The sequence below is a fragment of the Corticium candelabrum genome, chromosome 3, assembly GCF_963422355.1.
Source record: "Corticium candelabrum chromosome 3, ooCorCand1.1, whole genome shotgun sequence".
In the NCBI taxonomy this organism is placed as follows: Eukaryota; Metazoa; Porifera; class Homoscleromorpha; order Homosclerophorida; family Plakinidae; genus Corticium; species Corticium candelabrum.
Genome location: NC_085087.1, coordinates 9,663,174 through 9,690,232, shown reverse-complemented (window position 1 = coordinate 9,690,232; position 27,059 = coordinate 9,663,174). Strand labels below are relative to the sequence as shown.

At 41.7% G+C, this 27,059-nt stretch overlaps 3 protein-coding genes across 5 annotated transcripts; 1 reads left to right on the top strand and 2 right to left on the bottom strand.

The window, feature by feature from the left end:
* Positions 1 to 262: 262 nt before the first annotated feature.
* Positions 263 to 10,171, bottom strand: LOC134176758 (hemicentin-1-like). 2 transcript variants are annotated; one of them, XM_062643419.1, is made up of 12 exons: positions 10,035 to 10,171; positions 6,684 to 6,992; positions 6,124 to 6,408; positions 5,175 to 5,361; positions 4,969 to 5,078; positions 4,318 to 4,860; positions 3,033 to 3,107; positions 2,825 to 2,892; positions 2,564 to 2,768; positions 1,714 to 2,178; positions 1,495 to 1,561; positions 263 to 874 (listed from the first exon to the last, which is right to left on the bottom strand). In XM_062643419.1, the coding sequence occupies exons 1-12, from the start codon at positions 10,099 to 10,101 to the stop codon at positions 415 to 417; spliced, it is 2,841 nt and encodes a 946-aa protein (XP_062499403.1). In that variant the 5' UTR covers positions 10,102 to 10,171; the 3' UTR covers positions 263 to 414. The 2 variants fall into 2 exon arrangements, with proteins under 2 accessions (XP_062499403.1, XP_062499404.1); XM_062643420.1 differs by lacking the exon at positions 3,033 to 3,107.
* Positions 10,172 to 10,196: 25 nt separating this feature from the next.
* On the top strand, positions 10,197 to 12,823 carry LOC134176760 (RING finger protein 32-like). The gene is made up of 2 exons (XM_062643421.1): positions 10,197 to 10,598; positions 11,621 to 12,823. The coding sequence occupies exons 1-2, from the start codon at positions 10,322 to 10,324 to the stop codon at positions 12,526 to 12,528; spliced, it is 1,185 nt and encodes a 394-aa protein (XP_062499405.1). The 5' UTR covers positions 10,197 to 10,321; the 3' UTR covers positions 12,529 to 12,823.
* A 234-nt stretch (positions 12,824 to 13,057) lies between these two features.
* On the bottom strand, positions 13,058 to 26,867 carry LOC134176830 (cystathionine beta-synthase-like protein). Of its 2 annotated transcripts, none has more exons than XM_062643496.1 (17): positions 26,637 to 26,867; positions 26,122 to 26,234; positions 25,883 to 26,017; positions 24,847 to 24,926; positions 24,554 to 24,629; positions 24,321 to 24,385; positions 24,010 to 24,079; positions 23,849 to 23,940; positions 22,116 to 22,193; positions 21,823 to 21,955; positions 16,899 to 17,004; positions 16,685 to 16,765; positions 16,077 to 16,175; positions 14,583 to 14,621; positions 14,412 to 14,520; positions 13,269 to 13,353; positions 13,058 to 13,205 (listed from the first exon to the last, which is right to left on the bottom strand). In XM_062643496.1, exons 1-17 carry the CDS (start codon positions 26,759 to 26,761, stop codon positions 13,120 to 13,122), a joined length of 1,572 nt encoding a protein of 523 aa, XP_062499480.1. In that variant the 5' UTR covers positions 26,762 to 26,867; the 3' UTR covers positions 13,058 to 13,119. The 2 variants fall into 2 exon arrangements, with proteins under 2 accessions (XP_062499480.1, XP_062499481.1); XM_062643497.1 differs by lacking the exon at positions 26,637 to 26,867 and adding an exon at positions 26,347 to 26,423.
* Positions 26,868 to 27,059: the final 192 nt, after the last annotated feature.

The window sequence follows — 27,059 nt, the reverse complement described above, 5'->3', positions numbered from 1 at the left end:
AGTTTCGTGTCATAGTGTGTAACTGGTCTACGTAATGTCGAAAATGGTGTGAAGATTATCGTAAATTTTTTCACTTGTAATTTGTAAGTGGCAGTAGTCAGACAGCAGGATGTCAAGGCAACAACATTTGGACACAGGATGACATCACAGCAATGGCAATTTGTAGCCATTGAATTCACCCGTGATCACGTGATCACATGTCAAATACCCGGATAACGCAACATGCTAGCGCATACACAGTAACACACACACGCACCACGTGTCTCATAATAAACACTCCTATTCAACTCTAATGCTTATCAGAAACTTATCGCCTCGACTCTTACCCAAAATTGTCCAAATAAATGTACATGTAGATCGGCCGTCAATCTACCTAAAAACGACTCTCAAACGCTTGTCTCTCACACTAACTCGTCACTCTGTATGCGTCTGTGTGAAGTCGATCTCTGCGTAATCAACCATGTCCTCGGGTTCTACGACCGGCGGTGGCCCACCAGGCGGCATGTCCAGCTCGGCGTAATCCATCACTGCAATGTCGTCTATTGAATTCAAGTTGGAATTCATGCTCAATTTTATTATTGATTGGCGCGATCGATATTTCTTCTTCGTTGATTCGTTGACCTTTGCGTAGTCCGGGATGCCATCGTCGTGAGGTGATTGTTGTGAATACGTGTTTGACCGATGGTTGGAGTCGGTGGGTTCTTGTCGCGTTTCGGATTCGTTTTGGTCGCCTATTGAGGCGTATCCGGGCACGAAATCGTCAATTTCGTTCATGGTGTCTGATGGTGGTATGACGATGGGTTCGAAGATTCTTGACTTTTTGTGTTCTGGTGAGTCATGGAATGAGTCGCTGGGAGTTGTGTCGTCTGGTTCGCTGGAATGGAGGAGATTGTGAGTAATCACACACTCCTGAATCACGTCTGTCTGTCACTCTGTCTGTCCATTAGTTAATTTGTCTGTCACTCTGTTTGTCCACTTGTTTGTGATGTCTGTCACTCTGTTTGTCCACTTGTTTGTGATGTCTGTCACTCTGTCTGTCCATTTGTTTGTGATGTCTGTCACTCTGTCTGTCCATTTGTTTGTGATGTCTCACTCTGTCTGTCCATCTGTCTTCATACATTTTGATGTCTCACTTTCTCTGTCCATTCGTTGATGTCTGACTATGTCTGTACCTCTGTTTTGATGTCTGTCACTCTGTCTGTCCATACATTTTGATGTCTGTCACTCTGTCTGTCCATACATTTTGATGTCTGTCACTCTGTCTGTCCATACACTTTGATGTCTGACTTTGTCTGTACATCTGTTTTGATGTCTGTCACTCTGTCTGCCATTGGTTTGATGTCTGTGTCTCTGTCTGTCTATCTATTCGATGTCTGTCACTCTGTTGTCCATCCGTTTTGATGTCTGTACATTTGTTTGTGATGTCTCACTCTGTTTGTCCATCTGTTCATAATGCCTTTCACTCTCACTACAAACATAATCACCAAATCATACCTAAAATACAATTGTTTGTTTGTCGTGTCCTTTGCCTCTTCCCACTTCGCAACAACCGCCTCCATTTCTACAACAGAACAGCCTATTAACACACACACACACACACACACACACACACACACACACACACACACACACACACACACTACACACACACACACACACACACTACACACACACACACACACACACACACACACACACACACACACATCTTACGTGCTTTCTGTTTGCTTATGGTGTCTTTCCGTCTCATCAGCACAACAACAACGATAATAACCACCACCACAACAAACACTCCACCAACAACACCCAATATCACACCCAACGATATATTATCCGTCGCTGTGTTGCTTTCAGGATTACTAGGATCAGTTGTTTTAGTTACGACTTCAACTTGGGGTGTTGTGACTGTCCTCGTGTGACTTTTTATACCATGTCCGTATTCGTTGAATGCCATCACCCATATCTTGTATGTTGTGTTGCTTTCGAGTCGTTTGATTGGAGTGAACATTTGTTTTGTGACTCTCATGTCGTAGATGGAGTTGGTGCCGTCTTGTTGATATTGGACAATGTAACCGAGTACTGGTTGGTACGGTGGGAGGCTTGGTTGACTCCAGTTGACTCTGATGGTGAAGGGAGATATTATAGAAACTTGGGTGATGATGGGCTGTACGCTTGGTTCTAAACGAAAAAGTGACTTTGTGTTAGTATGTTCAGAATGTTGTTGTATTGGAGGGATGCATCTCTCAATACATTAGACTATTGTATTGGAGGGATGCATCTCACAATACACTAGACTATTGTATTGGAGGGATGCATCTCACAATACACTAGACTATTGTATTGGAGGGATGCATCTTACAATACACTAGACTATTGTATTGGAGGGATGCATCTCATAATACACTAGACTATTGTATTGGAGGGATGCATCTCACAATACACTAGACTATTGTATTGGAGGGATGCATCTCACAATACACTAGGCGATTGTATTGGAGGGATGCATCTCACAATACACTAGACTAGTGTATTGGAGGGATGCATCTTACAGTACTACACTTACTTGCATCTGATGTGTTGAAATGGAGAGAATCATCCAGGCGATACGTCCCAGCACTCACAGTCACAGTGATATGATAAGGTGTTTCCGGCACCAAATTAAATAAATCAACATAATTCCTGTATTGATCCAAATGAACCATTTCTTGTTGCTGCCCATCTGAAGACTCATATTTCACATCGAATGAGACATCATCAAGTGCACCTCTCTAACACAAAACAAACACATTACTAACAGCAAAGTCGTCACACAATCTCAACCAACCATTGACAAATACAGTCTTGCAGTCGTAGCCGTCGTCATGGTGATCGACTCAATTTTAAATATCGGATCTATAGCATTTTATTTAATCAACATGATAAGTACATATGTACAATCCTTACAAAATAGTATTCGAACTGGTAGCAAATGAATAGACAAAGCGACACACGAGTTGCAACTATCAAATTTAGTGATTAGTGTTTAGTCTTACCGTCTCGTTTAGTAGGAGTAGGAGTTAGTACTGGAGGTGGGGTATAAGAGGAGGTGGGTATGTGACGAACCGCGGCTACATTTAAAGATAATCAATGTTAGAGTGTCAACAGGTAGCCACACAAACAGACATACACAACAGCGTGGACTGACACGTATTGTGAGATGCATACCTCCAATACAATATGTGTATTGTGAGATGCATCTCTCCAATACAATAGTCTTGTGTATAGACCGGTTGCAGTAGGCATGAACCTAGTCACGTGTGCATGTGCTGGAGGACTTCGAGACTTTAATATCGCAATGAAAACTTCTGTGCTGTTGTGGGTTATGGCAACCGTGCCGATCGTGACAGAGACATTAGTTTCGTTTGTTGCCAGCGATTGTGACAGTCAAAGGCGAGAAATTTCGAAAACTGATGGAATGGCGACGAGGGGCGTGGATCACTGCTATCAACAGAAAGACCAAAAACAGATAAGTTTGAAGTACACACATGTCTGTTCCGATCACTTCGTAAGTGTAAAACCTTCTGCAATGGAACAAATCCGGATTAGATTCCTAGTCAAAAACTGCAATATTCGTCAAGATGTTCATTGACGACAGAATGGTACGAACGAGTACAGCAAAGGAATGCTAAGAGACCACGATTAGACGAAGACGACGAAACCGTTCCTCCACTTGATTGCAGTGTAAGTGCAAGCGAAATTACAGACGATATTGAAATTGATGACGATATAGTGCATGGGAGCGATAGCATGCATGCAGACCTAGTAGTGAAGATGTTGACAGGCTAAAGAAGCCGTTGCACTGTCTTCAGGAGAAACTGGCAACAATATATGGCATTCCAATTTCAAGCAGTTTGCTTTCAGAGGAAATTTTTTATCCGGCGTGGATGCAGGTTGTTGCTGTGGCCACACATCAATGTCCTCGGAACTAAGAAAAACAGGCCTCTAACTTTTTGAAAATGTCTCAGCTGTCCTCCACACGTGGGGGTGGTCGGTTTAGCTCATGTGAGTGCAACCGGTCTAGTGTGAGATGCCTGCATCCCTCCAATACAATAGTCTAATGTATTGAGAGATGCATCCCTCCAATACAACAGTCTAGTGTATTGTGAGATGCATCCCTCCAATACAATAGTCTAGTGTATTGTGGATGCATCCCTCCAATACAATAGTCTAACTGTATTGTGAGATGCATCCCTCCAATACAATAGCCTAGTGTATTGAGAGATGCATCCCTTCAATAGTATAAACAAGCGACACACATTACTGTGCATTGATACTAACCTATGATTGTCACATCCCAAACCTTCTTCTCCTTTCCAATCACGTTTTCAGAAATGCACATGTACAATCCACCATCGGCCTGATCCACATCCTCAACGATTAACAAATCTTCGTTGACCGTCGTCTTCCCTTGAATCGCTGACAAATTCTTCCATGAATCTCCAACGTTCCGTCTCCATTTCCATCGAGTGGCATTGGGTTTAGGAACTCCGATTGCGTTGCAATGTAATTCCAGAGTTGTCGTTCCGTTTAGAGACAAGAAATCCTTCCGACCGTCTGGAAATGTGGGCAAACTACCACTAACGATGACATGTTGAGACGACCATCTGACGCTGCTGTTTGCCACACATTGGTAGATTCCTATTTCGTGTGTAGTGTGTATCAGTTGATTTATACCACTGGTTGTGTTAACGAGTTGAGTGTTATGGTAAAGTGCCAGCGTAGAATGTGGGGAGCCGGATGAGTTGCATGTAATGGTTGTGTTTAAGTGGGTGGGACTTAGGCTGATGACTGATGAAGGCTGCACACTTGTAACCAAAGGCTCTGAAATTAAGTGAAATAATTTGCTAGCGTGCATCCCTCTAATACAATAGTCTAGTGTATTGTGAGATGCATCTCTCCAATACAGTAGTCTTAACAGACTGACATTACCTTTTACTGTCAAGTTTACGGTAACTTTGAATTCGACTCTTCCAAATGCGACTTGACATTCATACTCTCCAGCATGTTCAGAACTCACAGGACCGAGATTTAAACAATACCTAATGTAGACAAACAACCTTACACACACACACACACACACACACACACACACACACACACACACACACACACACACACCCCACAAACATGCTCACCATTGAGACTTCTTTACGTTTTCGCCTTCAAACGTGAACACGGGCCTTCTGTTTTGTGTCCACGTTACTCTATCAGGCCACTCAGCAGAATGAGTGACACAATCGATATCAACTTCTTCACCCGCATTGACTACAAAACTGCGATGATTGAGCGACATGCGACGAGGCTTAAGAATAGACAAATGATCTGGAAGAAACAACAGCAAATGAGATCACACAAACAATTTCCATAAACTTCCAATAAAGATACCACATGACATTTGTCATGTTCATCATCTGATAACATTGGAGGATGATAGACACAAACAAACAAACATGGAAAATAAACAAACAACAACAAACATGGGATATAAATAAACAAACAACACAAACATGGGAAATGAGCAAATAGAAACTCAATCAGAAATTGACACACACTGGCAAACATACAGGTAAACAAATAAACAAATAACACAGCACACAGATAGACAAACGAAACGACAAACTAACATCTAGCTGACATAGACACACAAATGTACATACAAATAGTTTGCCCGCCACATCCACACCCCACCCACGTCCAATCACCCACCTAACCCCACTTAATTACACCTACACCTAACTCCACCCACACCCACCTAACTGCGCCCACGCCCACCTAACCACGCCTACGCCCAACCACGCCCATGCCCAACCACCTACCCACGCCCACCTATCCCAAGCCCACCTACCCACGCCCACCTATCCACGCCCACCTACCCACGCCCGCCTAAAAACCTAACTCCTAAAAACCTAACTCCACCAATACCCACATACCCATGCACACCCACCCATGCACTCTCTCTCTCTCTCTCTCCTCTCTCTCTCTCCTCTCTCTCTCTCTCCTCTCTCTCTCTCCCCTCTCCCTCCCCTCTCCCTCTCCCTCTCCCTCTCTCTCACACACGCACACACACACACACACAGTCCTCACTTTTTACTATTGTCAACGTCGCCCCATCCTTGATGGCCTCTCCTGTCGCCGGATTAGTTGCTATGCACTTATATTTCCCAACCAATTCGTCAGTCACATTTGGTATGAACAACTCGCCGTGAGGCAATACACGATGCTTAGACGTCGACGTAATAATCTCCCGGTTGAAGTGCCATGTGATGACGGCAGGTGGGATCATGGGTGATGGTATACATTGGAATACAGCAGGCATGTGGCGTACAACTGATCGAGACTTTGGTGGGTGGAGAAATGTGTTGGAAAAAACTATAATGGATTGGAGAAAGTAAGAATAGTGGACACACAGTGAACAAACACACACACACACACACACACACACACACACACACACACACACACACACACAAACACACACACACACACACACACGTGCGCACACACACACAAAGTGACACACACACACACACACACACACACACACACACACACACACACACACACACCCATGCACACACAGAGACACAGAGTGACACACACACGCGTGCGCGCGCGCACACACACACACACACACACAATCTCACCGACTTGCTTGACCTCCACAGGTTCAGACATCACACCCCAACCGCCTCTCACCGCAACCGCCCTACACTGATACCAACCAGCAACCCTTCTATTGACCTTCGCAATAAAGATCGTTCCATTCTCATACATCTCCCTAATCGACGTACTCTTATGCAACAGTGTCCCATTGTACAGCCAGCTATACATGATGGGATAACACGTCGAATGAACGCAATCAGCCACACAGTGGAGACTGCCGTTCTTTGGATGGATGCCGTCACTTCTGGTGAGGTACAACGACATAGGAGGACGAGTGAAACGAATCGGATCTGCAATAGAAAGAGAGATAATTATGGGAGATTCTGTGTGAGGTTGTTAGTAAACTGTTTGTATGCAATGTGCTCCGCATGTGATTGTTATTGTTATTTGATTATTGAGGTTGACTGCACTGTTGTCGTTCTGTTAGGTGGATGGTAGGTAGACACGTAGAGAGATGAATTAAGAGATGGATAGATACACAAATGAAAAGACAGACTAACAGACAAAAAGGCGGACACAAATGGATGGACAAACATGGATACAGACAAAATGACAGACAGACAAACCAATAGACAGAGATAAACAGACATATGGACAGACGGATGACTAGACAGACAAACAAACAGACGGACAGATAAACAAACAGACGGACAGATAGACAAATGAATGGACAGACAGACAAACAGACAGACAGACAAACAGACAGACAGACAAACACACGAACAAATGGACAGACACAGACAAACAAAATGGACACAGACAAACAAAATGGACACACAGACAGACACACAGACAGACACACAGAAGAACAAATGGACAGACAGACACAGACGAACAAATGGACAGACAGACAGACAAATGAACGAATGGACAGACAGACAGACAGACTGAGACAAATAACCAGTGACACCAACAAACGGCAGACTAGAAACACCACCACAGCAACACCACAAGTAACACCAACACCCAAACACTCGACATCAAACAAACAAAACCTCCTAACTCTACTGCATCCAGCACTCCATACATCATGCATCCCTAACCACCTTTTCCACCCACATCTACCCAACAACCTCCACCTCCACCACATCACATTACACCCCACCAGCTAGGCTTCAACCAAATCCCTAAACCAATAACCAACTATACTTAAAGTGACCTCCGATGAATTATTCAAACAGATGGACACACAGCTGGACACATGAGCGATTTCCCACTATGAAAACATTATATGCAGGATGTAAGGGCAATGAGGCAATGAGGCAATGAACAGAAGTAGAAAGAAGTTATGGAATTAGGTCGCCTGATGAGATAATCCCTTAAATGGACGTGTTGTGTAAGAGGTGGGCTGTCTGGTAGGGATGGTGTGGAACAGATTTGTTTGTGTGTGACTCTGATGGCTTCCTATTGACCACACATTGAGAGATTTGTATTCACATCTGTTATGCTTCTGTTGGCAGATGTGGAGCAGTGGCCATGAGTTTGGTAGGAAAGAAATTAAGTGGCAGACAATGCAATTTGCTTGACATACATACATGCAAACATAGTATACATACATACATACATGCATACATAGTATACATAGTATACATACATACATACATACATACATACATACATACATACATAGTATACATATATATGTACATACATACATACATACATATTGTACATACATAGATACATTCATACATAGCATACACATATACATGTATAGTGTGTATAGTATGACACTGATCTTGACAAAGACATACAAACTGTTTTGTCTTATTTTGACAAAATTCTCTACCAGCACACACTACAACTCTGTGAAGTTCTTTAGACACTAATGGACTCGCATTGGCAAACGGACAGACAGACAGTATTGGACATACAGGCAAACAGACAGGCACACAATATTGGACAGACAGGCTACCAGACAGACAGGCAGACAGACAGACAAACAGACAGACAGATAGACAGTATTGGACATACAGGCAAAGAGACAGGCAGACAATAGTGGACAGACAGGCTAACAGACAGACAGACAGACCTATTCTGTGTCCAATTGCATGCAACCTAAGTTAATAATTTTTTAGAGACCCATGTGGGTCTAATTGATATATAACGGACTTTCGTATTTTTAGCTTGTAATAGTTAATAAGTATGAAATAAAGACTTGACAGACAGACAGTATTGGACAGACAGGCTAACAGACACCCAGAGAGGCAGAGAGTTTCGTTGTCATTTGCAGTAGTTAATTAAGATTTTGTGTTCGATCTAAATAAAATAAGCTGTTTCAGTCATTTTCAAGTTTGTGACAGAGACAAGGATTAACATATACATATACACATGTACTTAGTGATTGTGCCTAAAAATGTATTGAAATCAATAAATCAAGACAAACAAATGAGCAGAAAAAACTGAGAGACAGGGCCCAATCCAACCATTCAACGTCTCCCAGTGCAACGCCACCAATCTACTCCATCTAGCAAGCAAACACATCAGGCCACACAGAAGTCCCTTCCACCGACCCCATGCACACACGCCCCACGCCCACGCATCACACCCACCACAAGTGCAACACGCAAAAGCAAACAGCGAAAACTAGCTGTCAATCTAGAGAACAAAACAAACACGGTCTGTAAACATGCGCGAGCGGGCCGCCGGGCTTCAAAACAACGACAAAAACAAGCCACACGTTTCCGCCATTTCTCCTTCCTCTGCAGCCCAAATCGCCGACTCGAATTCTTATACAGTTTCACCAACAATAGGCCTACTCTATACGACGCGTTGTAGCCGCAAAGAAACCGCCGCTAACAGCTGGAGGAAGAAGAAATTCACTGACCATCAACTTCCGGTCCACAGCGGTCCGACCCTTGCCGAGAAATCAACAGAATGAGAGACTCACAGACGTACAAGCGTCCGGCGAACGATTCGCTTTTAGAGATGACATGCAGTGTCAAGTGAGTGTGATCAAAACAAAAAGCAATTAGACTCAATCGCGGCGACAGAAAGGCAAGAATGTTTAATGTCATTTCTCTCGTTCTGGTGATAATGGAGAGCCGCTTTCACGACGTCCCACTTGTTAAGCTACTATAATCTCATCTGGCACTGACAATTAGTCACCAAACGGCTTCAAACGAGAGAGAAACCGCAAGAAAGCGACGCGAGTGGGCAAGCCGTCAGACCGGAAATGAAAGAATTCAAACATCTCGCCTCGAGTAAACGTTTTCTCTCGCCTTTCGACGCGCGTTCAACTTGCTCTACGTTTTTTCTCCGATTCGGCAGCGTTTGGAGCCGCTAACGCAATTTGCTGGCAATTAGAGAAAAAAACTGGAAAGTCAACTCACCTGACGACATGGCGACGGTTATGAGAGAGAGAAAAATGCGACATGATAGCAACTGGTCGTCTCTCATGACGAGAACGCGAAAACGTCGAATGACGGTCTTCGACTCACACGGATGCACGTGCGCACACACAGATGGAGACACTGACACTGGAATGCTCACGTGATTGCGTTAAATCCCGGATGTTTTCTCGTGGTAACCAAACACAATCATTGTGAGATCTACTGGATGGCTGCATGCTGAGTACATGAGTGCTGCTTGACTGCTAATTCGTTCGATATCGGGCAAGATGAAGAAGTCGAGAAAATGTGCGGACGCGGCGTCGTCGTTGCTCGTTCCTGGAGTGGGAGAGCGCAACAGCACGACGTGGAACGCTGTGGCTTTCCAACAGCAACTGATGGGGCATTTTTCTCTTTCCCAATCAACTGCTGCTTGCGGGAGATCAAGGCGTCGCCCCGGGCAACCGGGCGTCAAAATGGCGGCGAGTCGTGAAGCTCCAAAAGCTGCTGGGACTTCTGGGAAACGAGAGAGGTGGAAGGAAGTAGAGCCGCAAGAATACGTCTTGGGTGTGGTTCTAGTTCAAACAGTAGGACATTCCTCTTGGTCTAATCTAATGTATTGTGGCCATGAGATGCATCTCTCCAATACAATAGTCTAGTGTATTGTGAGATGCATCCCTCCAATACAATAGTCTAGTGTATTGTGAGATGCATCCCTCCAATACAATAGTCTAGTGTATTGTGAGATGCATCCCTCCAATACAATAGTCGAATGTATTGTGAGATGCATCCCTCCAATACAATAGTCCAGTGTGTTATGAGATGCATCCCTCCAATACAATAGTCTAGTGTATTGTGAGATGCATCCCTCCAATACAATAGTCTAGTGTATTGTGAGATGCATCCCTCCAATACAATAGTCTAATGTATTGTGAGATGCATCCCTCCAATACAATAGTCCAGTGTGTTATGAGATGCATCCCTCCAATACAATAGTCTAGTGTATTGTGAGATGCATCCCTCCAATACAATAGTCTAGTGTATTGTGAGATGCATCCCTCCAATACAATAGTCTAATGTATTGAGAGATGCATCCCTCCAATACAATAGTCTAGTGTATTGTGAGATGCATCCCTCCAATACAATAGTCTAGTGTATTGTGAGATGCATCCCTCCAATACAATAGTCTAGTGTATTGTGAGATGCATCCCTCCAATACAATAGTCTAATGTATTGTGAGATGCATCCCTCCAATACAATAGTCTAGTGTATTGTGAGATGCATCCCTCCAATACAATAGTCTAATGTATTGAGAGATGCATCCCTCCAATACAATAGTCTAGTGTATTGTGAGATGCATCCCTCCAATACAATAGTCTAGTGTATTGTGAGATGCATCCCTCCAATACAATAGTCTAGTGTATTGTGAGATGAATCCCTCCAATACAATAGTCTAATGTATTGTGAGAGGCATCCCTCCAATACAATAGTCTAGTATACTGTGAGATGCATCCCTCCAGTACACAGTAGTCTAGCATATTGTGAGATGCATCCCTCCAATACTCTACTAATTTGTATTGTTGTAATAGGACCCAAACCAAAACCTCTAACTCTTGCTCAGAAACTAGGACTCATTGACCATCCAGCTGCTCCTCTAACTGACTCCCAATGGCAATCAGCAAAGGCAAAATCGAACGCTCGAAATGACTCCTCACTCCCATGCGTCATCTGTAAAGAACCGTTTGCTTACCAACAGCAAGTCCTCCTCTCGTGTTCTCACGTATTTCATCATGCGTGTCTCTCGGCATTCGAACGTTTCACAGGCAAGAAAACATGCCCGTTGTGCAGACAGAAAGACTACGAGACGAGGGTCATTCACGAAGCATCGAAACTCCATCGCGTTCAATGTGCAACGACGATCCAGTCTGCATGGCGAGGACACCGCGTTCGCACGTGGTACAACGAGATGAGAAGGACAGTCGTGCCTCGTGATCCAAAACTACGAAGGAAATTCTACGAAGACAAATTTGTCGAGGCGAACAATCGGTTTGTGAGAGAAGTCGAGGAGACGGAGACGGCTGCTAGAAATCTGATTCGAGACATCGACGAGAATCTTGCCTACAGCAGACGGATATCTCAACTACTAAACCGACGACTGATCGAAACGACAGTCGACTGGAAGGCAGTGAGAGCGACAGCAGCCGCACGCAACATCACCGAATGCCCAATCTGCATTGTCCCATTAGACATCTCACTCACGAATGAAACAACAAAGGAATACCCACATGGACACATGAGCATACAGACTACAACATCCGAACATTTACGAGATGCTGTAGATGGTGAAAGATGCCACAGAAAAACCGTTTTGTTATCATGTTGTCATGCGTTTCACGAGCCGTGTTTCGACACGTTTGAGCAACTGTGTTCAGGAAGCTTCGATCTTGTGTGTCCCGTGTGTAGGAGCCTCTACTCTAAGCTAACAATTGAGCAATAGCCGGAGGTCAAGAGTCAACTAGTTGCCGTGCAGTCAAAACACTTCGAACGTAGAGCACACAGTGAGGGTTCCAAGCTCTTAGCATTGTTTTTTGTGCTACTTGGTATTATGGCTTCAGATGAAAGTTGATGTTTATTACACTTGATCACGTAGAACTTTAGCATTTGTAAACAGTATGATGTTGTAGTAGGCAGTGACATCTCCACAGGGCGTTGACTTTGTGGTGAGGGTATGCCTCCCACATGTAGATTGGCTTGCAACTTTGGTACCGCATTTATCAACATAGAAGTGTATTACACAACGTGGTTGGCATCGATAAGGAGCTGCTGTTATGCAGTCACGCCCCCAGCCGATTGGCTGGATTCCTGTGCACCGCACAGAGCCATGCCAAGCAATCTCCTGGTACCCCAACTGTGGTGTGGGCACCCAAAGTCCCACCAGGACCCCAGTGGCTAATAATTTGACTTTGTTGCAGTCAAGGAGAGGAGGGAGGGCCTTTATACCCTTAGCACATACATGTATACATAATTATATTTTGAATACATAAGCATAATACACGAGACTCTAAAGGCCCACCACTTTCATGTCAAATCAGTTGCTTTTGTATCTCCACAGATCGATACTGGTTACAATGCCATATATCGACTGATTCTCGGTTGCTTTGCCAACTTCAGAATCTGTGATCAAGGCGGAACTAATGAGTATACGTTGTGTCTGTGTTGGTGTATTGAAGATCTTACAATGTGTGTGTTTTTGAATGGCAACGGCAAAGTGGTGTTTCTCTAGGATGCTTGATAAATCATCCAGCGATGTCCACAGATGGACCTAAACATCACAAATCGATTAATGTATTTTAGACAGTAGATTATTGTATGTGCATCTCATAATACACTACACTATTGTATTGAAGGGATGCATCTCATAATAGACTATTGTATTGGAGGGATGCATCTCACAATACACTACACATTGTTTTTTTTATACTAAACAACATGATATATTTTTAAATATTGTCCATGTCAATAATACAGCAATCGCAGAAGCTCTAAAAAACTCAGGAACTTGATACTCTATCATAAATCAGTTTACTCAGTGAGGCGAACCTCACTGCTGATGATGTCAATTTCTTCTGCACGGAAGGGCCTGTGCTTTGCCGACCTGCTACCTTGGATGCATAAAATTGCTGAACGGATCAGACTGAACGATAGACGGCACCTGATGATTCTTATGGTCTTGGTGTAGGTCTTCTTTGTTTTGATTGATATTAATTCAGCTATTCTCTTGTAAAAAATTGACGCTTCTTCCCCCATTCCACCAGTTGCTGCAAAAACTAGGGGTGTGAAAGTTGTATTCTCTATCTCCCTCACACGTTCGCCATATTCACTTTTTTTCGCATTTTCATGAGTTTTGTAGGCTGATGCCAGAGAAGTAGATTGCATGTTTCAACACGCGTTCGGGTAGAAAACCCTTACATCAAAAAATGCACGTTTGGAATGCTATTGTAGGGATGCATCTCACAATACACTAGACTATTGTATTTGAGGTATGCATCCCACCATACTAGACTATAGTATTGTACTGGAGGGATGCATCTCACAATATGCTAGACTATTGTATTGGAGGGATGCATCTCACAATACACTAGACTATTGTATTGGAGGGATGCATCTCACAATACTCAAGACTATTGTATTGGAGGGATGCATCCCACCATACTAGACTATTGTATTGGAGGGATGCATCCCACCATACTAGACTATTGTATTGGAGGGATGCATCCCACCATACTAGACTATTGTATTGGAGAGATGCATCTCACAACACACTACTATCAAATACATTCCACCATTGATCTCAACTATGCTTCACGTCTCGGTTATTACCATTTTGAAATTTTTGTAGAGCATGTCAGTTGCAGGATCAGGCTGTTTGATCTGTTCACGTGATAGTTTCGCACGCAGATTACCCAACGTCACCATCCCTAAAATTTCACTAAAACAAACCATCAATGTCATACAACATGTAAACAAGCAATCACTGTAAGGCAGTTATACCCTCCCTTTGTGAGTACTAGAAGTTGATCGTAATTGTGTCTGTAATGTTACAAAGGAAAAATACTGTAGACAATCTAATGTCATTTAGTGTTATAATATACACTTACATATAACATATAGCTAGGTATAGTCATATGAAAGACTTAAACAGCTAGACACTGTCATAGCCTGACAAATAGAAAATAGACATGCAAACATGCAGACGCAACAAGACAAATAAACAAGCAAACAGGCAAACAAGTAAACACAGATAAACAAACAGATAAACAATATAGGTAAACAAACAGATAACAATACAAGTAAACAAACAGGTAAACAATATAGGTAAACAATACAGATAAACAATACAGGTAAACAAACAGGTAAACAATATAGGTAAACAATACAGATAAACAATACAGGTAAACAAACAGGTAAACAATACAGATAAACAATACAGGTAAACAAACAGGTAAACAGGTAAATAATACAGATAAACAATACAGGTAAACAAACAGGTAAACAGGTAAACAATACAGATAAACAATACAGGTAAACAAACAGGTAAACAGGTAAACAATACAGGTAAACAAACAGGTAAACAATACAGATAAACAATACAGGCAAACAGGTAAATAATACAGATAAATAATACAGGTAAACAAACAGGTAAACAAACAGGTAAACAGGTAAACAATACAGATAAACAAACAGGTAAACAGGTAAACAATACAGATAAATAATACAGGCAAACAAACAGGTAAACAGGTAAATAATACAGATAAATAATACAGGTAAACAAACAGGTAAACAGGTAAACAATACAGAGAAACAATACAGGTAAACAAACAGGTAAACAATACAGGTAAACAAACAGGTAAATAATACAGATAAACAATACAGGTAAACAAACAGGTAAACAAACAGGTAAACAATAGATAAACAATATAGATAAACAAACAGGTAAACAGGTAAACAATACAGATAAACAATACAGGTAAACAAACACGTAAACAGGTAAATAATACAGATAAACAATATGGGTAAACAAAGTAAACAGGTAAACAATACAGATAAACAATACAGGTAAAGAAACAGGTAAACAGGTAAACAATACAGATAAACAATACAGGTAAACAAACACGTAAACAGGTAAATAATACAGATAAACAATACGGGTAAACAAACAAGTAAACAGGTAAACAATACAGATAAACAATACAGGTAAACAAACAAGTAAACAATACAGATAAACAATACAGGTAAACAAACAGATAAACAAAATCTGTAAACAAACAGGTAAACAATACAGATAAACAATACAGGTAAACAAACAAGTAAACAAACAAGTAAACAAAACAGGTAAACAATACAGGTAAACAAACAGATAAACAATACTTGTAAACAAACAGGTAAACAAAACAGGCAAACAAACAAAAGCTCTTGCATCCACATCCATTAGAGCCTATATACAGCCATGAAACTGCAACGAAACCACTAAAGGTTATAACTCACTTGTTAAGAATGTCAATGCAGTCGCCACATGTTGCACCAGCCTTGACTGTAATTGGAGGTTTTAGTTTCAAATGCCCAACAGTTTGTTGCTGCCACTGCCTACACACAAAACATGCATGGAGACAGACAAACAAGCAGACAAACAGACAGAGACAGACAAGCACACACACACACACACACACACACACACACACACACACACACACACACACACACACACAGACAAGCAGACTGACAGACAGACACACAGACAGACAAGCAGACAGACACACAGACAGACAAGCAGACAGACACACAGACAGACAAGCAGACAGACAAGCAGACACTCAGACACAGATATATAGACAGACAGACAGACAGACAGAGAAACAAACAGACAGACAGACAAATAAACAAACTGAGACAAACTGACAGACAACACATTGACTACAATAGTAGTAGACAGAATGACAAACAAGCAACTTACACAGAAATCAACAAGCCGATAACAAAGAAATAATCAGAAAAGTAAACAAATAAAAATCCTGATAAACAGAGATATGACCAAGACTAACAGATATACTAAAACATGTAAACACATAAACAAAAAAATGATAGCCAGCTCTCACTGAGACTTCTCTGCTACTGCATCTCCTGCCTTGTCCAAATATCCTTGTTCTGTCATCCAATCGTCGGACAAAATCTTTGGCCTGCAGCAGACATCACAAACCAGTAGCGCGCGTGTGTGTGTGTGTGTGTGTGTGTGTGTGTGTGTGTGTGTGTGTGTGTGTGTGTGTGTGTGTGTGTGTGTGTGTGTTACATTGCTAACTAATAGACACTCACATGTAATCTCGAACCGAGTCTGGCAACAGTACAACACAACGCTGATCTTCTCTTAGGCCCTTTGCCGTTTGAACTGCAGCAGCCAGAGCAGCTCCACTTGATTCACCTTCACAATAATATTATGCAGTTAGACAGTCAACTCAGTCAACATTCAGAAATACCAAGTTTTTACTTGTCTGTCTGTCTGTCTGTCTGTCAATACATATATTTCCATTACAATGAAATTTCCATCAAACTCTAAAAGCAAACCTAAAGTCCACTACATAACTGTCTGTCTGTCTGTCTGTCAAAATTCATATATTTTCATAAATGAATGCTATTACAACTAAAACTATTTAGAATGTTCAAGAGGCCCAATAGGGTCACTACACATCACAAACTAATGTACGCAAAACTGAGTATGATAGTTCTTTACATTACTGGAGCTCATAGATAAAAGGTGTGATAGTTTCTTTGCAATAGTCCTAGCATTGCAACGTTGTAGCGCTGTTGAGAATCGTTTTCTCCAGTAACACATGAATTCATTAGCATTCTGTCTGTCTGTCTGTCTGTCTGTCTGTCTGTCTGTCAAATTTTCATATATTTTTATACATCAAAGCTAATACAGGTGAAACTAAAGTAACAGCTAATGAACAACAAGTGTCACAACTACAATTACAATTACACAAATAACAATTAGCATTAAAAAGCTCCCCTACGGAGCCTACAAACCGAAATTTAGTTTACTGAATTGAAAGTTGAACAACATCTAAACTCTGGTCAGTATTCTGTCCATATGTTACTCTGATCATCTTTCTAGCCAACACCGAGGCATTGCAACGCTGAAGTTGTACTGACAAGCGTCTTCTCCAATGTGTTTTAAAATCTGAGGGATTGTTTCTTCCTTCTTCATCTCTATATAGTTTGGAAAGTTTATTGAGGAACGTTGATGCTTCTTCTCCCCACCCACCAAAGTGCTCGAAAACTAGTGGAATAAGGGTAGGAGTGTACCCTCCAGGCAACTGCTCTTGAGAATATTTGTTATGTTTGATGTCTTCTCTTCTTCTTGCTGCAGCTCCATCCATAGTTGCTGCACTTCGCAGAATGTCCTGGCTCCAGGGGTGAGCAAGGGCCACATCAAGCTCGACATTTCCCCCACATGTTGAGTCAAACACAACAATGTCTGCTCTATTGTTGGATGTTGTATATCTATCTTTTGGTTCAATTTGATGCTGGCATTGTAGACTGCTCATGCATTCAGACCAGCACAAAACAACAGAATTGTGAGACCAAACTGGGCCTCCACCCATTTTGCATGTTAGTAAATGGTACCCTTCAACATCTAGTGACTTTCCACATTCACATTTAGTGGCCCAAGGTGGTAAAGACAAAGGTAGACCCAATCTGAGAGAAGCCGCCAAGACAAAATTGCCAGATGAAAGTGCAAACTTCTCTGAAGATGGAATGGAATCTAACCATGCTCCTGCTCCTTTACCTCTAATTGAACGCAATCGTGCTGCATCTCGGTTAGAACCAGTTTCAATCAACTGATCTGCTTTCAATTGTACAAATTCTGTTGTTAGACGATGTTGCAACTTTTTTGTGTTAGGCAACAAATCCGACAACGTTGAAATATCTTTGAGATGGTGTTCTAAAGTTAGCCCAATATCACTCGCATGATTACATGATGTCACTAAAGAGTTGACTTGATCTTGAAGAGCAGGAAAGCGATCAGGCAATAGCTTAAGAGAATGTGCCCAGCTGGCAACAAAAGCAAAGGGTGCCACTTCATTTAGGGAAGTCATACCAAAACCTCCTAGTCTTACTGGCAATGTTGCTTGCTTCCACATATTTCCAGTGATGTCAACATTTCCTAGCAAACAAGAGAAGGTAGATTTTGTTTGCTTGTCGTGGATAGTAGCTGCCTGTGCCAGTGTTTCTGGACACGTTCCTCTTGCTAAGTGATTTAGCCGTGTGGTATGACAGTATCTAAGAAGCAACATGGATGCTTGCACATTATCCAAGTCGACAAGCTGTCTACAAAGATCATTCCCTTTTTCTGCAATAGTGGAACATGCTCGTGCAACATATTCACGTTTCCCAATTGGTGTTCCTAGTATCACAATGCCTTCACTCGAAACAGGTATGGTATATTCAGAAGAGAAGGTGTCTTCTTTGTCGTATGAACAGTATATTTCACATTTTGTTTCCTGTATTTCCAATCCTATTTTGAAAAATTCAGGTTGAAGAGTGGAAAAAGCATCAAGGACATGTTTTGCTGGTCCAACTAAGAAAACATCATCAAGATAAGCTTGCACTCTTATTGCTTGGAAATTGCTTTGCAAATCAACCAGGGTTTGTTGTATGCCTAAAGAAAACAGAACTGGTCCTAGAGGATCTCCCTGATGGATGCCTTCTTGAGATGACAAAATAACAGGGACGTTGTTCTGTAGGAAGACCAGAGGACCAAACCCAGAATACATTTGCATGACATGATTTGTCAAGATAGGAAAAGATTTCATCACTTGTTGCAGCAAATGGGAGCGGTGGATTGAATTAAAGGCATTTTTAGCATCAGTCTTCAGAACAATCCAGTCATTGTTGGCTTCTAGTAGAAGCTGGATATGGTGTAAAAGAAGATCTGTTCCTCCCTCTGTTGACACTCCATGCTGCAGAGGAGAAAAGAAATTTGAAAATTCACTTTTCATCTGTGCACAAATACATTTTGCAGTAATTCTTCTGAACACTTCTCCAATAGCTATTGGTCGAACGTCTCCTGAGGCTTTGGGCAAAGCAATCAGCCGTGCTGAGGACAACAACCTGGCAATTGAAACAGGGACTGATCCATTGGCAATACAAGAAAAAGCAAAATGCAACTGTTCAGCAGAAACTGTGTCGGAAGCAATAACTTTTAGGTGTTCATATCGCCATCCTGATGGGCCACACCCTGAGCCTCTTGGTGATTTCTTGATGGAATTAAACATATGTTGTTTTGACAAACTGATATGCATAGCAGGCGATGGCATGTCCGGAGATGGCATGTCCGGAATGTCAAACACCCGGATAGGATGCTTCTCAGCAAGCTTGTGAGCTGTATCTGGAGTAGCTGGAGCTAATCCTGAGCTTGTAAGAACACGAGCAGCTCTTGAAAGTTCACCACATCGGACCAGACTTAGGCCAGCTCTCTTGACGTGATCTCTGGAGTTAGCTTTAGCATTCCCTTTCTTCGTGTCTTCTCTACCGCTAGACAGTAAGTCCTCCCATTGGAAGTTACGGAATTGCTTATACATGGATTGCATGACAGATAGTTTTGCTTTTCCGCCCCTTGTAAGCGGTTGTAGTACCATACGCGGTATCAGCAGCAGCAATTTCCAGCCTGTTTCATCTGTTGGGTCATTTCTGATCTTTCTGAAGGCTACTGAACAGCAATCCAGGAAGTTAGCTTTCATAGCAGGTTTGATCTTCTGCACCGTTCTCGCTGGAATCATTTTGAGGATCTCCTCTGATGATAAAGACCGGATGTACTCCCACGCTTCAGTTTCCCGTGAAGGAGAAGCAGAAGACGTATAAGTTTCTGGTAGCACACCACGGGTTAGAGGCGCCTCAAAAGTAGGTAAGGTGTGAGCATTCTTTGAAGATGGTGATGGATTTGAAGGACATTGGCTGGAAACAGATTCAAATTCAAAACCAACGGTCGAGCAGGAAAGTTTCTTCTTGCATTGTGACAGATGTTGCCCAAGTTTCGCAAACAACTTTGAGCAATGGTGACATTTCGAAAGGTTCAAACGAGAGACAAACAAATCCGGGATGTCGTTAGCATCGTGAGATTGTCTGATATGACAAAGAACTCGCTGAATCTGGCCTTTGAAGGCACAGGAAACAACCGGACAACTTTCAAAGTCAGACTTATGATCAGGCATAACCAAACATTGTTCAAAAGAAATACAGATGAAACCAAAGACCACGTTCAAAAACCTGGCATGTTCAAGCCACATCCGGGGTCTATCTGTCTGTCTGTCTGTCTGTCTGCCTGCCTGCCTGCCTATCTGTCTGTCTGTCTGTCTGTCTGTCTGTCTGTCTGTCTGTCTAATTTTCATATATTTTTATACATCAAAGCTAATACAGGTGAAACTAAAGTAACAGCTAATGAACAACAAGTGTCACAACTACAATTACAATTACACAAATAACAATTAACATTAAAAAGCTCCCCTACGGAGCCTACAAACCAAAATTTAGTTTACTGAATTGAAAGTTGAACAACATCTAAACTCTGGTCAGTATTCTGTCCATATGTTACTCTGATCACCTTTCTAGCCAACACCGAGGCATTGCAACGCTGAAGTCTGTCTGTCTGTCTGTCTGTCTGTCTGTCTGTCTGTCTGTCTGTCTGCATGTCCATCCATCCCTCCATCCGTCCACCTGCCTGCCTGTCTGTTTGTCTCTGACTGTCTGTCTGTCTGTCTGTTCGTCTGTCTGTCTGTTTGTCTGTCTGCCTGTCTGTCTGTCTCTGTCTCTCTGTCTGTCTGTCTATCTGTTTTGAACATTACAACGACGACAAGCTAACAAACATATACCAGGACTTAAAACAACTAAAACTAGAAACAATCACAGTTCCAAATATGACACTGCTGCAAAAACCAAGAACAAAACAAAACAAAAGCTAAGGCTAAACTACACTAAGACAAACAACAGTATGTCAAGTGATCTTCCAGCACGACGATGACATCTGTCTGTCTTTGTCTGTCTGTCTGTCTGTCTGTCTGTCTGTCTGTCTGTCTGTCTGTCTGTCTGTCTGTCTGTCTGTCTGTCTGTCTGTCAATACATATATTTTCAAACATTGAACTATTATACACCATCTAAGCAAAGCAACTAAATACTACCCAAGCCAATAGGGCTTGGTTCTGTCTGTCTGTCTGTCTGCCTGTCTTTCTGCACCACATACCACACAGCAGTCCTTCTTCTTTTATTAATCTCCTTGCAAAAAGAAATGAATCTCTATCATTGACTTTCACCCAGTAATCAACAACACTTCGATCCAAAACTGTAGGAATGAAGTCATATCCAATTCCTTCAACCTACAATTAAAACAAACAAATCTCATCAATGCAAAATATACATATAACAAACAATAAAATATCTAAAAATGTAGATTTTATGTATATGATTTACGATTAATTAGAAAGTCTAGATGCCATGTTGTAGTAAACGTACAGTGATGATCGTCACATATAATACCTTCCACACTTTCACACCAGACTCATTTAGTACATCAGGTTGTGCCAATAGTGAGCCAAAGGGATCTACACCTATAATCTAATAAAACAATTTGATTAATATCAATCATGGCTATGGTTTGTTATATAAAATTGTATCAGAAAGATGCAGCTTTCGATACACTAGACGATGCATCTCACAATACACTAGACAATTGTATTGGAGGGATGCATCTCACAATACACTAGACTATTGTATTGGAGAGATGCAGCTCATAATATACACTAGACTATTGTATTGGAGGGATGCATCTCACAATACACTAGACTATTGCATTGGAGGGATGCATCTCTCAATACATTAGACTATTGTATTGGAGGGATGCATCTCACAAAATTATATATTTTTCAGTACTGTCATCAAAATCACAAGGCAAATTACAAGCAAACTACGACACGAACTAAAATGCAAACTACAATGTAAACTACAACGCAAACTACAATACAAACTACAATGCAACCAAGGCACACACACACACTCACACACACACACACACACACACACACACACACACACACACACACACACACACACGAACATAAATTTATGAAAAGTCAAAACTAAATTCTTGTTTGGCAAGGTTAGCTGGCCCGCTGGTACCAGACTCCTTCTTGCCAACAATTGACAATGCCCGTTTATTGATTATGTCCGAATTTAGTCGTTAAAGTGTCACCGAGAAATGACGTGCCCACTGTGCTTTGAATTGGCCCACAATACACTAGACTATTGTATTGGAGGGATGCATCTCACAATACACTAGACTATTATATTGGAGGGATGCATCTCACAATACACTAGACTATTGTATTGGAGGGATGCAGCTCATAATATACACTAGACTATTGTATTGGAGGGATGCATCTCACAATACACTAGACTACTGTATTGGAGGGATGCATCTCACAATACACTAGACTATTGCATTGGAGGGATGCATCTCTCAATACATTAGACTATTGTATTGGAGGGATGCATCTCACAATACACTAGACTATTATATTGGAGGGATGCATCTCACAATACACTAGACTATTGTATTGGAGGGATGCAGCTCATAATATACACTAGACTATTGTATTGGAGGGATGCATCTCACAATACACTAGACTACTGTATTGGAGGGATGCATCTCACAATACACTAGACTATTGCATTGGAGGGATGCATCTCTCAATACATTAGACTATTGTATTGGAGGGATGCATCTCACAATACACTAGACTATTGTATTGGAGGGATGCATCTCACAATACACTAGACTATTGTATTGGAGGGATGCATCTTACAATACACTAGACTATTGTATTGGAGGGATGCATCTCACAATACACTAGACTATTATATTGGAGGGATGCATCTCACAATACACTAGACTATTGTATTGGAGGGATGCAGCTCATAATATACACTAGACTATTGTATTGGAGGGATGCATCTCACAATACACTAGACTACTGTATTGGAGGGATGCATCTCACAATACACTAGACTATTGCATTGGAGGGCTGCATCTCTCAATACATTAGACTATTGTATTGGAGGGATGCATCTCACAATACACTAGACTATTGTATTGGAGGGATGCATCTCACAATACACTAGACTATTGTATTGGAGGGATGCATCTTACAATACACTAGACTATTGTATTGGAGGGATGCATCTCACAATACACTAGACTAGCTATACCACACCTTGACTGAAGGAAGCTTTTCCTTAATTTTTCGTCCAATCCCAGTAATTGTGCCACCTGTTCCAGCTGTCAACACTATCATGTCAAGTTTACCTGCCAATCGCCAGCAATTTATGCTCACCATACATTTATCATCCACATCCAATTTAGAAATGTCTATACCTTCACACTGTTCTATTAGCTCTTCAGCTGTTTTGTCATAATGTGCCAACGGATTGCCAGGATTTCGATACTACAAAATAGAAATAGTAATTAACACACACACACACACACACACACACACACACACACACACACACACACACACACACACACACACACACACACACACACACACACACACACACACACACACACACACACACACACACACACACACACACACACACACACACACACACAGACACACACACACACACACACACACACACACACACACACACACACACACAAACAGACGACAGCAAGTGCACCTGGTTAAGTATTATTGAATTTGGTATCTCCTTGTTGAGCCGTTGTGCCATACCAATGTCTGACTCTAGTTGAATATTAATGAAACTTGATACATGCATACATAAGTGTGTGTGTGTGTGTGTGTGTGTGTGTGTGTGTGTGTGTGTGTGTGTGTGTGTGTGTGTGTGTGTGTGTGTGTGTGTGTGCAGTGTGTGTAATCCAACTAACATATGTCTACACATGCACAACTCACCAGGAGAGTCAAAAGCTGCTAATGTGGGTGCTGGTGTACGAACAATATCTGCTCCTAATGCTCTCAAGATATCAACCTGTAACAAAGCAATAACGTACACACAGACAAATGAAACACATAAACACACACACACACACACACACACACACACACACACACACACACACACACACACACACACACACACACACACACACACAATGCAACCAAGTTTGCTCACTCGTATCACTCAAGCTCAAATATTAGTAGCATTGTGCACTTTCAAAAGAAAGTTATCATCTTGTATAAATTACCTTCTCATTGCTCATATTTTCTGGCATAACGACAATACACTTGTAGCCTTTTACTGCTGCACACAAAGCCAATCCAATTCCTACGCAAAGTATATAATAGATCTATTAATTTGATATGTCATTGCTCTTAGAATTAATACAAGATTAAGTCTTCAAATAAAACAAAATACATGGAAGACAGACAGACAAACAGACAGCCAGACAGACAGACAGCCAGACAAACAGATAAAACAGACAGACAGATTGATAGACAGATAGAAAAACAAACCGACAGACAGACAGTTTCAGTGGTTCACCCATGGGCCAAACATATTATTTCCCAGGCAGCTTTGGAAGATGGCGTTGCTGCAGCCAAACAAGAAGCCGTGAAATCACAGAAATATGCTGGTGAGGTGGACATGTGGGGCAGATCCTCTAACTGTATTGCCCTAGTTTTTAAACATTTTGGAAGATGGGAACATGATGCTCTTCAGTTCCTTAATCGACTGTCCATTCTCTCAACAGATGAAGATGGAAGGAAGAACAGCAGAGAGTTCAAGACATACTGGCATCGCTGTTTGTCTATAGCATTGCAAATATGCAATGCTAATGTGATTAGTAGAAAATTAGGAAGAGCAGGACAGTTTAAAACTCTCTGAATGTTGATGAAACATTTGTTAAGTATAAGTAGTTGGGTTTTGTTGTGTGGCCCATTGTGGGCTTTTGGACTGGTGTTTGGACAATTAGACTGTAATAGTGCTGATGTATGAAAATATATGTATTGACAGACAAACAGACAGACAGACAGACAGACAGACAGACAGACAGACAGACAGACAGACAGACAGACAGACAGACAGACAGTTTGGGCCAGACTAGAATGTAATAGTGTTGTTCTTGAAAATATATGTATTGACAGACAGACAGACAGACAGATAAGCACACCAACAGAAACAGATTAAAACATAAACATACAGATAGTCATGACAGCAAATGCACAAACAATGTATCCAACAACAAAACACTTGCACTTACATACCACTCATATAATACAAACCTGTGTTTCCAGTTGTTGGTTCAATAATCACAGACTCGGGGTTTAGTCTCCCATCTCTCTCAGCATCTTCAATCATTCGAACGCCAATCCTATCCTTCACAGACCCTCCAGCATTGAAATACTCACACTTAGCCACTACACAAATCACCACCATTAATCACATCACACAATCCACTTCATACACAAACTGGCAAGCCACCCAATCCGACTACAAATGACCGACAACGTAATAAACTCACAGAGTTGACACTTGATGTCGTAGGTGGCTCCGATCTTGTTGATCCTTACGAGTGGTGTCTCTCCGATGTGATGAAGAATGTTGGGCAAGATGTGAGGCTTTGGTTTTGGTGACCTGCAACACAAATTTTGTTCCTGCACACGCAATAAGTGTGATGGCAATTAATTAATGACGAGGCTACATTAATGAGAGATACCGTGTGTTAATGTTTGAATACAAGCCTCACCAAAATAAAAGCTCCACCAAATACAAAGCCCACCAAAATTCAGAGCCCATCAACATTAAAACCACGCCAAAATTAAAGCCCACCAAATTAATAAAAACTCACCAAAATTAAAGACCCACCAAAATAAAAGCCCCACCAAATTTGAACCCCTATGACGCCAAGCCCCACCTAGTACCTGTCATCATGCTTCCGGCAGGGAATTTTTGCACACGCCTCCGGCTAATCGGGTGGAAAAACTAAGGGCATACAATATCTCAACATGGTACACATATTATGTTCTAGTACCTCACCTCGTTTGTCGACTGTGTGGCGACTCGTTAATGTCCTTCTGCCTCGTCCACGTGCAACGTGACGAGGCGTTTGGAGCGATCCAGTCTCGAGTGCCACACGTAGCAGCTTGCAATTGCTCGTTCATGCTGCTCAAAGTGCAACAAACGACTAGTACTTGCCACTATATTTCAGTCGATGTGTCGATGCTGAGTTTGCGACTATATGTAATATCAGGTTCAAACGTTGCAACAATAATTCCCACGCTATGTCACGTGATCCGTTTTTAATTAATTAATTAACGAACTTGCTTTAGCGAGTAAATTTGCGAGCAACGTTTTTACAAATGTATAGACTGTACCGTGTAGTAAGCTAAAAGGCGAGATTTTGTAATGCAAAGCTTGAAATGTTGGATTTAGGAAGGTGGTAAGTTGGACCTCCCATCG